This window comes from Pseudophryne corroboree, chromosome 7 (genome assembly GCF_028390025.1).
Source record: "Pseudophryne corroboree isolate aPseCor3 chromosome 7, aPseCor3.hap2, whole genome shotgun sequence".
NCBI classification, from domain to species: Eukaryota; Metazoa; Chordata; class Amphibia; order Anura; family Myobatrachidae; genus Pseudophryne; species Pseudophryne corroboree.
In genome coordinates this window covers 179168724-179183435 of record NC_086450.1, presented here as the reverse complement: position 1 = coordinate 179183435, position 14712 = coordinate 179168724, and the positions used below count along the sequence as shown (strand labels likewise).

The following is a 14712-nucleotide window of genomic DNA, read 5'->3' as shown; positions in this document are numbered from 1 at the left end:
TGACTTGTTGTTTGTGTACTTAAGTAGCTCCTTGCTCAGGTTAGTTCTGTTAAAGTCGCTCAGCACTATAAGCAGAGAGTCTGGGTGTTTTTGTTCTATGTCAGATATTCATACGGCCAGATGGTGCAGGGCTTCATTCGTTATATACAGAAACTGCTCCTGTCTTCCTGATGTTACCCAGGTTGATGTTTCTTTATCAAATTGATTCGGTAGAATGTTCCCTGGCTCTTGAAACCTGAGTGTAAAAATTCTTCTGGTTACTGTATGCCATTACTTTCTAGAGCCAGCATCAGGGGCTTCACTAGACCAGCAGTTAAATGAATTTTCTGGTTGGCCAGGTGATCGTCCACTTTCTAGATGGGAGCATGCCTTGTATTGTTGCCATTATTTTCAGGTTTGTTCTGCTCACACATTGAATATGCTCCTTTATTATTTTATTATTCCCCTATGATTGATTAGTAGATTTTGCCTTATAACTTTTTTTTTTTTTTTAGCCTTTCCCCTCATGTTATGTTGTTATTTCTCATACGTCCTAGAGGATGCTGGGGTCACCATTAGAACCATGGGGGTATAGACGGGATCCGCAGGAGACATGGGCACTTTAAGACTTTGAAAGGGTGTGAACTGGCTCCTCCCTCTATGCCCCTCCTCCAGACTCCAGTTTTAGAATTGTGCCCAGGCAGACTGGATGCACTCTGAGGAGCTCTACTGAGTTTCTCTGAAAAAGACTTTTGTTAGGTTTCTTTATTTTCAGGGAGACTGCTGGCAACAGTCTCCCTGCTTCGTTGGACTAAGGGGAGAGAAGTATGACCTACTTCCAAGTGAGTTCAAAGGCTCTGCTTCTGGCTACAGGACACCATTAGCTCTTGAGGGTTTGATCGCTAGGTACGCCTAGATGCTCGTTCCCAGAGCCAGCCGTTACCCCCCTTACAGAGCCAGAAGTCAGAAGACAGGTGAATAGAAGAAGATCGAGAAGACTTCAGTGATGGCATTCTGAGGTACTGCACAGCGATCGCACGCTGCGCGCCATGCTCCCACACACACAGCAGCACTACAGGGTGTAGGGCACGGGGGGGCGCCCTGGGCAGCAGAAAAGCCTCAAAATAAACTGGCAAGAGGGGACATAAGTGCCTAGGCACTGTCCTAACCCCCGCCAGTATAAATATATATTTCAAAAAAAGCGGGACTGAAGCGCGCCATTAAGAGGGCGGAGCTTCGTCCTCACAGCTCACACAGCTTAGCGCCATTTTCCTCTACACAGGCTGCAGAGACGCTGGTCCTTCCTCACACTTCTGAATAAGTATCAGGGTGCAAAACGGGGAAGGGGGGGGGGGGTGACAGAAATATTGGTGCATTATATATTTAATATAAAAGCGCTGCAGGTCTGGGGCATTCCTTAGTGTTTCAGAACCGGTGATTAGGCGCTGGGTTGTGAGCTGGCAAACTCCCTCTGTGTCTCTCTGACAGACTTTACTGTGGGTCTTTCCCCTATATGCCTGGTGTGTCTGTGGGTGTTTGGTACACGTGTGTCGGCATGTCTGAGGCTGAAGGCTCTTCCCAGGAGGAGACTGTATTAGGGACACAAACGGCTGTGGGAGTGACCCTGTCGGCATCGCCAACTCCTGATTGGGTAAATATTTTGAATGCTTTGAATGCTAATATGGCTCTTATTAGTAAGAGATTAGATAAATCTGAATCTCAGAACCAGGCATGGAAGAAATCTGTGGAGGATGTGTTATTACAAGTCCAGACCCCCTCGGGGTCACAAAAACGTTCGTTTGCCCAGTTGGCAGACACGGATACCGACACGGACACTGACTCCAGTGTTGACTATAGTGATGCCAGATTGGATCCAAAATTAGCAAAGAGCATTCAGTACATGATTGTGGCGATAAAAGACGTATTACATATCTCCGAGGACCCTGCTGTTCCTGATAAAAGGGTCTGTATGCATAAGGAAAAGAAACCTGTGGTAACGTTTCCTCCCTCTCATGAACTGAACACTCTTTTTGAAAAGGTTTGGGAAAGCCCTGACAAAAAGTTTCAGATTCCCAAAAGGATTCAGGTGGCATATCCGTTTCCCTCTGGGGATAGGGAAAAGTGGGAGTCACCCCCCATTGTGGACAAGGTCCTATCGTGGTTGTCTTAAAAGGTGGCTCTCCCGACTCCTGACACGGCAGCCCTTAAAAAACCCTGCGGATCGTAAGCAGGAAAATTCATTAAAATCCATTTATGCCACCACAGGTACGCTGCTCAGACCAGCCATTGCATCTGCGTGGGTTAGTAGTGCTATCGAAAAGTGGGCAGATAACTTGTCATCTGACATAGATACCCTAGATATGGATAGCGTCCTTTTGGCACTGGGTTATATCAGAGACGCTGCGGCTTACCTAAAGGAAACGGCGAGAGATATTGGCCTTTTGGGGGCAAAGGCCAATGCTATGGCAGTCTCAGCTAGGCGAGCATTGTAGATCCATGAATGGAATGCTGATGCTGACTATGGAAGCTCTGCCATATAAAGGTGGTGTCTTGTTTGGTGACGGTCTCACTGATTTGGTATCTACGGCTACCGCGGGTAAGTCATAATTTTTGCCTTACGTTCACAACAAAAGAAAACACACCACTATCAGATGCAGTCCTTTCGGCCCAATAAATACAGGAAAGGCCGAGGTTCTTCCTTCCTTTCTACTAGAGAGAAGGGGAAGGGGTAAAAGATCACTGGCCTTGGCAGGTTCCCAGGAGCAGAAGTCCTCCCCGGCTTCTGCCAAATCCACTGCATGACTCTGGGGCTCCTCTGCAGGAGTCCGCACCGGTGGGGGCACTTCTCAAACTCTTCAGTCAGTTCTGGGTTCGTTCGGACCTGGACCCATGGGTTTTAGAAATAGTGTCCATGGAGTACAAACTAGAGTTTCAGGACGTTCCCCCTCTCCGATTTTTCAAATCGGCCTTGCCAGCTTCTCTTCCGGACAGGGAGGTAGTATGCAACGCAATACAAATGTTGTGTCAAAATCAGGTCATTATCAGGGTTCCTCCGTCACAACAGGGAGAAGGCTTTTATTCAAGCCTGTTTGTGGTTCCGAAGCCGGACGGCTCGGTCAGACCAATCCTGAACCTAAAATCCCTCAATTTCTACCTAAGAAAATTAAAATTCAAGATGGAGTCTATCCGAGCAGTGATCTCCAGTCTGGAGGAAGGGGATTTTATGGTGTCAGTGGACATAAAGGATGCCAACTTACATGTTCCCATTTATCCTCCGCATCAGGCTTACCTGAGGTTTGCAATTCAGGATTGTTATTACCAATTTCAGACGTTGCCGTTTGGTCTGTCCACAGCTCCGCGAATTTTCACCAAAGTGATGGCGGAAATGATGGTTCTCCTTCGCAAAGAAGGAGTCACAATTATCCCGTACTTGGGCGATCTCCTGATAAAGGCCAGGTCCAGGGACCAACTGGTGCAGAACGTTACACTCTCCCTGGCAGTTCTGCAACGACATGGTTGGCTTCTAAACTTGCCAAAATCACAGTTGATTCCGACGACGCGGCTGTCATTTTTGGGAATGATTCTGGACACAGAATTACAGAGAGTTTTTCTTCCAGTGGAAAAGGCTCTGGAAATTCAGAGCGTGGTCAAACAAATTCTGAAACCAGCAAGAGTGTCAGTCCATCAATGCACTCGTTTGCTGGGAAAGATGGTGGCGGCCTACGAGGCCATTCAGTTTGGCAGGTTCCATGCCACAGTGTTCCAGTGGGACCTGTTGGACAAGTGGTCCGGATCCCACCTGCACATGCACCGAAGAATAATTCTGTCTGCCAAGACCAGAATCTCACTCCTGTGGTGGCTGTACAGCTCTCACCTCCTAGAGGGGCGCAGGTTCGGGATCCAGGACTGGATCCTAGTAATCACAGATGCGAGTCTCCGAGGCTGGGGGGCAGTCACACAGGGGGAAAACTTCCAGGGAAGATGGTCAAGCCAGGAGACTTGTCTACACATAAACGTTCTGGAGTTAAGGGCCATTTACAACGGCCTTCTTCAAGCGGAATATCTGCTTCGCAATCTGCCCGTCTTGATCCAGTCGGACAATATAACAGCAGTAGCGTACATAAACCGCCAGGGCGGAACAAAAAGCAGAGCGGCAATGGCGGAGACCACGAAGGCTCTCCGCTGGGCGGAAAGACATACAAGCGCCCTGTCAGCGATCTTCATTCCAGAAGTGGACAACTGGGAAGTAGACTTCCTCAGCAGACACGATCTCCATCCAGGAGAGTGGGGTCTTCATCAAGAGGTCTTCACAGAAGTGACAGGTCTTTGGGGAACTCCTCAAATAGACATGATGGCATCTCGTCTCAACAAGAAACTTCAGAGATATTGTTCCAGGTCGAGGGAACCTCAAGCAATAGCAGTGGACGCCCTAGTGAAACCATGGGTGTTTCAGTCGGTGTATGTATTCCCTCCACTTCCTCTCATTCCAAAGGTACTAAAGATCATAAGAAGAACAAAGGTTCAGGCGATCCTCATTGTTCCAGACTGGCCAAGGAGGGTTTGGTATCCAGATCTTCAGGAGTTACTCATAGGAGATCCCTGGCCTCTTCCTCTACGAGAGGATCTGTTACAGCAGGGGCCGTGCGTGTATCAAGACTTCCCGCGGATGCGTTTGACGGCTTGGCGGTTGAACGCCAGATCCTAGCCCGAAAGGGTATTCCCAGTGAAGTCATTCCCACACTTCTTCAGGCTAGGAAAGGAGTAACGTCTAAACATTACCACTGTATTTGGAGAAAATATGTGTCTTGGTGTGAATCCAAGAAGGCTCCTACGGAAGAATTTCAGTTAGGACGTTTTCTCCATTTTCCACAAGCTGGTGTGGATGCGGGCTTAAAGTTGGGCTCAATTAAAGTACAAATTTCGGCCTTATCGGTTTTCTTTCAAAAACAATTGGCCTCCCTTCCAGAAGTTCAGACTTTCGTGAAAGCCGTGTTGCACATCCAACCTCCATTTGTGCTCCCAGTGGCACCATGGGATCTTAACATGGTGTTGCAGTTCCTTCAATCACATTGGTTTGAACCTTTACAGAAGGTGGAGTTGAAATTCGTCACTTGGAAAGTGGTCATGCTGTTGGCCTTGGCATCCGCAAGGCGGGTATCGGAGTTAGCGGCTTTGTCTCACAAGAGCCCTTATTTGATCTTCCATGAAGATAGAGCAGAGTTGAGGACTCGTCAGCAATTTCTGCCGAAGGTGGTTTCATCGTTCCACATAAACCAACCTATTGTGGTGCCAGTGGCTACTGACGCCTTAGTGGAGTTGAAGTCTCTTGATGTGGTCAGAGCTTTAAAAGTTTATGTCGCCAGAACGGCTCAGATTAGGAAAACGGAGGCTCTGTTTGTCCTGTATGATCCCAACAAGATTGGGGCTCCTGCTTCCAAGCAGACTATTGCACGCTGGATCTGTGCTACGATTCAGCATGCTCATTCTACGGCTGGATTGCCAATACCGAAATCGGTGAAGGCCCATTCTACCAGAAAGGTGGGCGCGTCCTGGGTGGCTGCCCGGGGGGTCTCGGCATTACAACTTTGCAAGTTTGATACCCTGGCCGAGGAGGACCTCATGTTTGGTCAATCGGTGCTGCAGAGTCATCCGCACTCTCCCGCCCGTCCTAGAGCTTTGGTATAAACCCCATGGTTCTAATGGTGACCCCAGCATCCTCTAGGACGTATGAGAAAATAAGATTTTAATACCTACCGGTAAATCCTTTTCTCTTAGTCCGTAGAGGATGCTGGGCGCCCGTCCCAGTGCGTACTGTATCTGCAGTTATTAGTTATGGTTACACACAGGTTGAGTTACGTTTATAGTCAGCCTGTTGCTGACATTGTTCATGTCGTTGACTTGAGTTCTGTTGAATGCCACGTTGTACGGTGTGTTTGAGGTGTGAGCTGGTATGTATCTCACCTTAGTTTAACAATAAATCTTTTCCTCGAAATGTCTGTCTCCCTGGGCACAGTTCCTATAACTGGAGTCTGGAGGAGGGGCATAGAGGGAGGAGCCAGTTTACACCCTTTCAAAGTCTAAAAAGTGCCCATGTCTCCTGCGGATCCCGTCTATACCCCATGGTTCTAATGGTGTCCCCAGCATCCTCTACGGACTAAGAGAAAAGGATTTACCGGTAGGTATTAAAATCCTATTTTTTATGTCTCTCTGTCTAAAGGTGGGTACACACTTAGCGATATAGTGAACTATGGGTCTAATTCAGACTGGATCGATGCAGCGATCGCAGTCTAAAGCCCTTTGAGGAGTGCGCACGTGCACCCTGGGAGGCCCAGTGAGATGCTAAAAGCATCACAGAGCTGTGATCGCCTCTGTCTGATTGATAGGCGGGGCGGGAGGGGGCGTGCCAACGGCGTTAGAACGCCATTGGTGGGGCGCGATCCGGACAACGCAGGTGTGTATGGACCGTTTCAGGGGGTGGGCCGCGGTGGCTGCGTGACATCACACGAACCCGCTGTGACCCGGGACGTGGCGGGTAGCCGCCTGCCAGCGCAGCTAGGCTACGCAGGCAGGGAGATAATAAGCTGGTGCAAAAGCATCGCCGCTGTGCGATGCTTTCCCACACGTCCGGGGGGGCAGGGCCAGACATGCGGGGCGGATTAGCCCTGTGCTGGGTGTTCCCCAGCATGTCTGAGTAACTGATTGTAGATGTGCTAAATTTAGCACATCTATGATCACATCTGAATCGCCCCCTATATCGCTAATTTTCCCCCTCCTGAGCGATTGTAGTTTACTATATACCCAATAATTCTTAAAAACTTGAAAACAATAATGACTTGTTCTGTGAGGCTTCAATATTTTAAAATAACAAAAACCATTTTATTGTGTTACAGTGGCCAATGCAACTAAAGCCTTTGAAGCTATGCGCAGATATCAGCCCAGAGGACCTCTGGTATTGTACCAATTTAGTGCTGGAATATAATGATATTACTGTCTCACATCACTATTGTGTCTGTGGTGGTAAATTAATCCTAAACTTCTTCCAGGATCCCGTAGTACCATATAGTATATTGTGTCCAGACCTCTTTTTATTTTCATATAGATTTAAAAAATAATTATTCCTTCGTTGTTTTGTCACCAAAAGGCACATTATGCTCATCCTTCAATCCATCTGTCCATATATACTCAGTCAGACCCCACCCACCTCCAGCATAAGTGTGTTTCCACCCACCATTCTGCTGTAGATTACTTTAATTAGGTTTGAGCAATGTGTCATCTAACAACTTGCTTAAAGAAACACCTTACCCCTATGTCTAGATTTTGTTTAAGAGAATAAGTGTGCTTAAAAGACTTTTTTTCTTTTTCCAATTCTAACACCTGACTGTTCTGTATAGAGTACGTGTAGCGTGGCGAGCGCAGCAAGCCCGCAAGGGGCTCATTTGCGCTCGCCACACTGTCGGTAAGCCGGCGGCCGGCCTCCCGGCGCCGGTATGCTGGTCGCCAGGAGGCCGGCCGCCGGCAGATCGTAGTGAACCCATTTTGTAGCCTTATCTGATATAACTTTGACAATGAAGAGACATGCTGGCTGACAAACATTGGGCCTGATTGAGATATGGACGGAGTGCCGTTCTGCACTTAAAGTAGCAAACATCGGGGGGAAGGAGTTATATACTAGGTTTCTGCGTATAAGGAATGACGTGTTTTTGGGGAGTTTACCTTATATTTAATTTAAACCTTTAGTGGTAAACTTGCTGAAAAGAGGTTGATTGCTTAAACTTGGAACCTGTTGCATAACCCCCCAGGGTCTTTTCTTTCTGACTTATAGATTTTTTCAGCCTTGTAGTTCTGTCATCAGAAAGTGTTTATTTTCATCAGCTTGGAATGGTGTGCACAACTGCTGTCTGCATAGAATTGTATATTCTGTGTGGGTGGGGCATAACAGAGTTGCATTGTATTCAAGTGCAAATAAAGAAAACGACTGCAAGTAAGCAATATACAAGCCAATTGAAGTTAAAGTAATCTGAAGGCAGACATGCATTTTAATTCTGGAGCTTTCTTCCAACCTCCTCAAAATTAATGTTCCCACATTTGTGATTCATTTCAGTCATGTCTTTGACAGTGTATGTAAATGATGCTTCCCCAATTCCCTACACTTATACTTACCCATCTGCTGCAGGTGAACTCTGAGTATTACACGGGGTGGTTGGATTACTGGGGACAGAAACACTCTCAGACTCCATCGTCTCAAGTCAGCAAGGGCCTGCAGAACATCTTGGAGACCGGAGCCAGTGTGAACATGTAAGCACTTATCAGGAGCATTGATTGGGGGCTGTAGACACCTACTGCGATTGGGACTAGCTATAAGGCAGTCGCTGGAGTACTTTGTTTACCATATTGTCCGTTATGTCTACCTCCAGGTACATGTTTATGGGCGGCACCAACTTTGGCTACTGGAATGGTAAGGGCAGTTTCTGTCTTTCTGCACCTGGAACATTCTGTATGATTTTTTTTATAATTTATTATGACTCTTATGCAGAATAACCTAAAATAGGAGTTTACCCAATGTAAATATGTAGAACTGTACATGTAGACTAGAATTCCTTTCCAAGGCAGCACACAGGATATTTGACACCGTGTGTAGATCTTTTATGCAGCTTAGTAAATCCTATTGTTATTTGATATCAGCCATTTTGTGCTCTGAAAAACACCAGTCAATACAGTCAAAATAGAAAGTATGGTGTTCACAGTCAAAAAAAAACCAACCCAGCGCTGCTGCTGCAAGCAGCTGCTTATCCCACGCAGCGATTACGGCAGGAAAAAGCTGCCAGGGACCGGGTAAGTAGTATCCTGCTGGGCGGAAAGCCATCTTTAGCCACTGGTCCCCTCCCTGGCGCATTCCTTTTCTGGCAGCCCACTCTTTTCCTCCTCCGGATGGCCATTTTACAGCACTTTGGTGCCTGCCTGCAAAGAGTACCGGGTTTCCCCCTCTACTGTACCTTGCCTAGACCAGGTTATAGCCATTTTCTGCCCACCTTACCTTACCTCTGGTGTTGGCAGCCCTATTTTATTCTTTGTCTGACAGCTCTTCCCGTTGGTGTGTTAGTCACCGGTTTTCAAGGGTCAGCTTATTATTTTTACCATCACTGTCTATTAGTTTACAGTACCATTCTTGTGTGCTATTTGCATGTTTGATTTTAGTTCGGTTTAGAAGGCTAGATCTGTTATTACGCATACATTTGCTGTGTCCCCCCCCCCCTTCATCCTTTCCTCTTAGTCCGTAGAGGATGCTTGGGACTCCGTAAGGACCATGGGGTATAGACAGGATCCGCAGGAGACATGGGCACACTATAAGACTTTGAATGGGTGTGAACTGGCTCCTCCCTCTATGCCCCTCCTCCAGACCTCGGTTAGAAAACTGCCCAGGGAGACGGACATTTCGAGGAAAGAATTTATTGTATAAACACGGTGAGTGTCATACCAGCTCACACCACGAACATACCGCAGAACGTGGCATTCAATAGAATACCAACCAACGGCATGAAAAATACACAGCCACATGCTGAGAGAATATGTAACACAACCAGTGTGTCAACACAATCAATAATAAGACTCCGCCTGCCATGGCATGCACAACGTCAGCAACAGCCTGACAGAAAAGAAACACCACATTAGTGTAACCATAACCAATAACTGCAGACACAGTACGCACTGTGACGGGCGCCCAGCATCCTCTACGGACTAAGAGAAAAGGATTTACCGGCAGGTATTAAAATCCTATTTTCTCTATCGTCCTAGTGGATGCTGGGGATCCTGAAAGGACCATGGGGAATAGCGGCTCCGCAGGAGACAGGGCACAAAAAGTAAAGCTTTACGATCAGGTGGTGTGTACTGGCTCCTCCCCCTATGACCCTCCTCCAAGCCTCAGTTAGATTTTTGTGCCCGGCCGAGAAGGGTGCAATCTAGGTGGCTCTCCTAAAGAGCTGCTTAGAAAAGTTTAGCTTAGGTTTTTTATTTTACAGTGAGTCCTGCTGGCAACAGGATCACTGCAACGAGGGACTTAGGGGAGAAGAAGTGAACTCACCTGCGTGCAGGATGGATTGGCTTCTTGGCTACTGGACATCAGCTCCAGAGGGACGATCACAGGTACAGCCTGGATGGTCACCGGAGCCTTGCCGCCGGCCCCCTTGCAGATGCTGAAGTAAGAAGAGGTCCAGAATCGGCGGCAGAAGACTCCTCAGTCTTCTAAAGGTAGCGCACAGCACTGCAGCTGTGCGCCATTTTCCTCTCAGCACACTTCACACGGCAGTCACTGAGGGTGCAGGGCGCTGGGAGGGGGGCGCCCTGGGAGGCAAATGAAAACCTATTTTGGCTAAAAATACCTCACATATAGCCTCCGGAGGCTATATGGAGATATTTAACCCCTGCCAGAATCCGTTAAGAGCGGGAGACGAGGCCGCCGAAAAAGGGGCGGGGCCTATCTCCTCAGCACACAGCGCCATTTTCCCTCACAGAAAGGCTGGAGGGAAGGCTCCCAGGCTCTCCCCTGCACTGCACTACAGAAACAGGGTTAAAACAGAGAGGGGGGGCACTAATTTGGCGTTAGAAATATATAATAAAGATGCTATAAGGGAAAACACTTATATAAGGTTGTCCCTATATAATTATAGCGTTTTTGGTGTGTGCTGGCAAACTCTCCCTCTGTCTCTCCAAAGGGCTAGTGGGTCCTGTCCTCTATCAGAGCATTCCTTGTGTGTGTGCTGTGTGTCGGTACGTGTGTGTCGACATGTATAAGGACGATGTTGGTGAGGAGGCGGAGCAATTGCCTGTAATGGTGATGTCACTCTCTAGGGAGTCGACACCGGAATGGATGGCTTATTTAGGGAATTACGTGATAATGTCAACACGCTGCAAGGTCGGTTGACGACATGAGACGGCCGACAAACAATTAGTACCGGTCCAGACGTCTCAAAAACACCGTCAGGGGTTTTTAAAACGCCCGTTTACTTTAGTCGGTCGACACAGACACAGACAGGGACACTGAATCCAGTGTCGACGGTGAATAAACAAACGTATTCCTTATTAGGGCCACACGTTAAAGGCAATGAAGGAGGTGTTACATATTTCTGATACTACAAGTACCACAAAAGAGGGTATTATGTGGGATGTGAAAAAACTACCGTAGTTTTTCCTGAATCAGATAAATTAAATAAAGTGTGTGATGATGCGTGGGTTCCCCCCGATAGAAAATTAGGGGCGGTATACCCTTTCCCGCCAGAAGTTAGGGCGCGTTGGGAAACACCCCTTAGGGTGGCTAAGGCGCTCACACGCTTATCAAAACAAGTGGCGGTACCGTCTATAGATAGGGCCGTCCTCAAGGACCAGCTGACAGGAGGCTGGAAAAATATCATAAAAAGTATATACACACATACTGGTGTTATACTGCGACCAGCGATCGCCTCAGCCTGGATGTGCAGAGCTGGGGTGGCTTGGTCGGATTCCCTGACTAAAAATATTGATACCCTTGACAGGGACAGTATTTTATTGACTATAGAGCATTTAAAGGATGCATTTCTATATATGCGAGATGCACAGAGGGATATTTGCACTCTGGCATCAAGAGTAAATGCGATGTCCATATCTGCCGGTCCATCGGACCTGGTGGCCACGGCAACTGCTGGAAAATCCACCGTTTTTACCCTAAGTCACATCTCTGCAGAAAAAGACACCGTCTTTTCAGCCTCAGTCCTTTCGTCCCTATAAGATCATATCTGCCCAGGGATAGAGGAAAGGGAAGAAGACTGCAGCAGGCAGCCCATTCCCAGGAACAGAAGCGTTCCACCGCTTCTGACAAGTTCTCAGCATGGCGCTGAGACCGTACAGGACCCCTGGATCCTACAAGTAGTATCCCAGGGGTACAGATTGGAATGTCGAGACGTTTCCCCTTCGCAGGCTCCTGAAGTCTGCTTTACCAAGGTCTCCCTCCGACAAGGAGGCAGTTTGGGAAAAAAATTCACAAGCTGTATTCCCAGCAGGTGATAATTAAATTATCTCTCCTACTACAAGAAAAGGGGTATTATTCCACACTATATTGTGGTACTGAAGCCAGAAGGCTAGGTGAGACTTATTCTAAAAAATTTTTGAACACTTACAAAGGTTCAAATCAAGATGGAGTCACTCAGAGCAGTGATAACGAACCAGGAAGAAGGGGACTATATAGTGTCCCGGGACATCAGGGATGCTTACCTCTATGTCCCAAATTTGCCCTTCTCACTAAGGGTACCTCAGGTTCGTGGTGCAGAACTGTCACTATCAGTTTCAGACGCTGCCGTTTGGATTGTCCACGGCACCCCGGGTCTTTACCAAGGTAATGGCCGAAATGATGATTCTTCTTCGAAGAAAAGGCGTCTTAATTATCCCTTACTTGGACGATCTCCTGATAAGGGCATAGTCCAGGGAACAGTTGGAGGTCGGAGTAGCACTATCTCGGATACTGCTACAACAGCACGGGTGGATTCTAAATATTCCAAAATCGCAGCTGATCCCGACGACACGTCTGCTGTGCCTAGGGATGATTCTGGACACAGTCCAGAAAAAGGTGTTTCTCCCGGAAGAGAAAGCCAGGGAGTTATCCGAGCTAGTCAGGAACCTCCTAAAAACAGTGCATCATTGCACAAGGGTCCTGGTAAAAATGGTGGCTTCCTACGAAGCAATTCCATTCGGCAGATTTCACGCAAGAACTTTTCAGTGGGATCTGCTGGACAAATGGTCCGGATCGCATCTTCAGATGCATCAGCGGATAACCCTATATCCAAGGACAAGGGTGTCTCTCCTGTGGTGGTTATAGAGTGCTCATCTTCTAGAGGGCCGCAGATTCGGCATTCAGGATTGGATGCTGGTGACCACGGAGGCCAGCCCGAGAGGCTGGGGAGCAGTCACACAAGGAAAAAATTTCCAGGGAGTGTGATCAAGTCTGGAGACTTTTCTCCACATAAATATACTGGAGCTAAGGGTAAATTTATAATGCTCTAAGCTTAGCAAGACCTCTGCTTCAAGGTCAGCCGGTATTGATCCAGTGGGAAAAACATCACGGCAGTCGCCCACGTAAACAGACAGGGCGACACAAGAAGCAGGAGGGCAATGGCAAAAACTGCAAGGACTTTTCGCTGGGCGGAAAATCATGTGATAGCACTGTCAGCAGTGTTTCATCCCGGGAATGGAAACTGGGAAGCAGACTTCCTCAACAGGCACGACCTCCACCCGGGAGAGTGGAAACTTCATCGGGAAGTTTTTTCCACATGATTGTAAACCGTTGGGAAATACCAAAGGTGGACATGATGGCGTCCCGTCTGAACAAAAAACGGGACAGGTATTGCGCCAGGTCAAGAGACCCTCAGGCAATAGCTGTGGACGTTCTGGTAACACCGTGGGTGTACCAGTCGGTGTATGTGTTCCCTCCTCTGCTTCTCATACCTAAGGTGCTGAGAATTATAAGACGTAGAGGAGTAAGAACTATACTCATGGCTCCGGATTGGCCAAGAAGGACTTGGTACCCGGAACTTCAAGAGATGCTTACAGAGGTCTTATGGCCTCTGCTGCTAAGAAGGGATTTGCTTCAGCAAGTACCATGTCTGTTCCAGGACTTACCGCAGCTGCGTTTGTCGGCATGGCGGTGGAACGCCGGATCCTAAGGAAAAAAGGCATTCCGGAAGAGGTCATTCCTACCCTGGTCAAAGCCAGAAAGGAGGTGACCGCACAACATTATCACCACATGTGGCGAAAATATGTTGCGTGGTGTGAGGCCAGGATGGCCCCACAAAGAAATTTCAACTCGGTCGTTTCCTGCATTTCCTGCAAACAGGAGTGTCTATGGGCCGCAAATTGGGGTCCATTAAGGTTCAAATTTCGGCCCTGTCGATTTTCTTCCAGAAAGAATTGGTTTCAGTTCCTGAAGTCCAGAAGTTTGTCAAGGGAGTATTGCATATACAACCCCCTTTTGTGCCTCCAGTGGCACTGTGGGATCTCAACGTAGTTCTGGGATTCCTCAAATCACATTGGTTTAAAACCAGTCAAATCTGTGGATTTGAAGCATCTCACATGAAAAGTGACCATGCTCTTGGCCCTGGCCTGGACCAGGCGAGTGTCAAATTGGTGGTTTTTTCTCAAAAAAGCCCATATCTGTTTGTCCATTCGGACAGGGCAGAGCTGCGGACTCGTCCCCAGTTCTCTCCCTAAGGTGGTGTCAGTGTTTCACCTGAACCAGCTTATTGTGGTGCCTTGCACCTACTAGGGACTTGGAGGACTCCAAGTTGCTAGATGTTGTCAGGGCCCTGAAAATATGTTCCAGGACGGCTGGAGTCAGGAAAACTGACTTGCTGTTATCCTGTATGCACCCAACAAACTGGGTGCTCTTGCTTCTAAGCAGACTATTGCTAGTTGGATGTGTAATACAATTCAGCTTGCACATTCTGTGGCAGGCCTGCCACAGCCAAAATATGTAAATGCCCATTCCACAAGGAAGGTGGGCTCATCTTGGGCGGCTGCCCGAGGGGTCTCGGCTTTACAACTTTGCCGAGCGGTTATTTAGTCAGGGGCAAACACGTTTGTAAAATCCTACAAATTTGATACCCTGGCTAAGGAGGACCTGGAGTTCTCTCATTCGGTGCTGCAGAGTCATCCGCACTCTCCCGCCCGTTTGGGAGCTTTGGTATTATCCCCATGGTCCTTTCAGGAACCCCA

The 14712-nt window shown here is 47.9% G+C and overlaps 1 protein-coding gene across 2 annotated transcripts in view; it reads left to right on the top strand.

Annotated features, from left to right (window-relative positions):
- Positions 1 to 14712, top strand: part of GLB1L (galactosidase beta 1 like) — a 63994-nt gene that overhangs the window by 20243 nt on the left and 29039 nt on the right. For both annotated transcript variants that reach the window (XM_063933833.1, XM_063933832.1), the window contains 3 exons: positions 6870 to 6928; positions 8153 to 8274; positions 8394 to 8434. In XM_063933833.1, coding sequence (XP_063789903.1) covers positions 6870 to 6928; positions 8153 to 8274; positions 8394 to 8434 — 222 coding nt within the window. The remainder of the gene's footprint in view (positions 1 to 6869; positions 6929 to 8152; positions 8275 to 8393; positions 8435 to 14712) is intronic.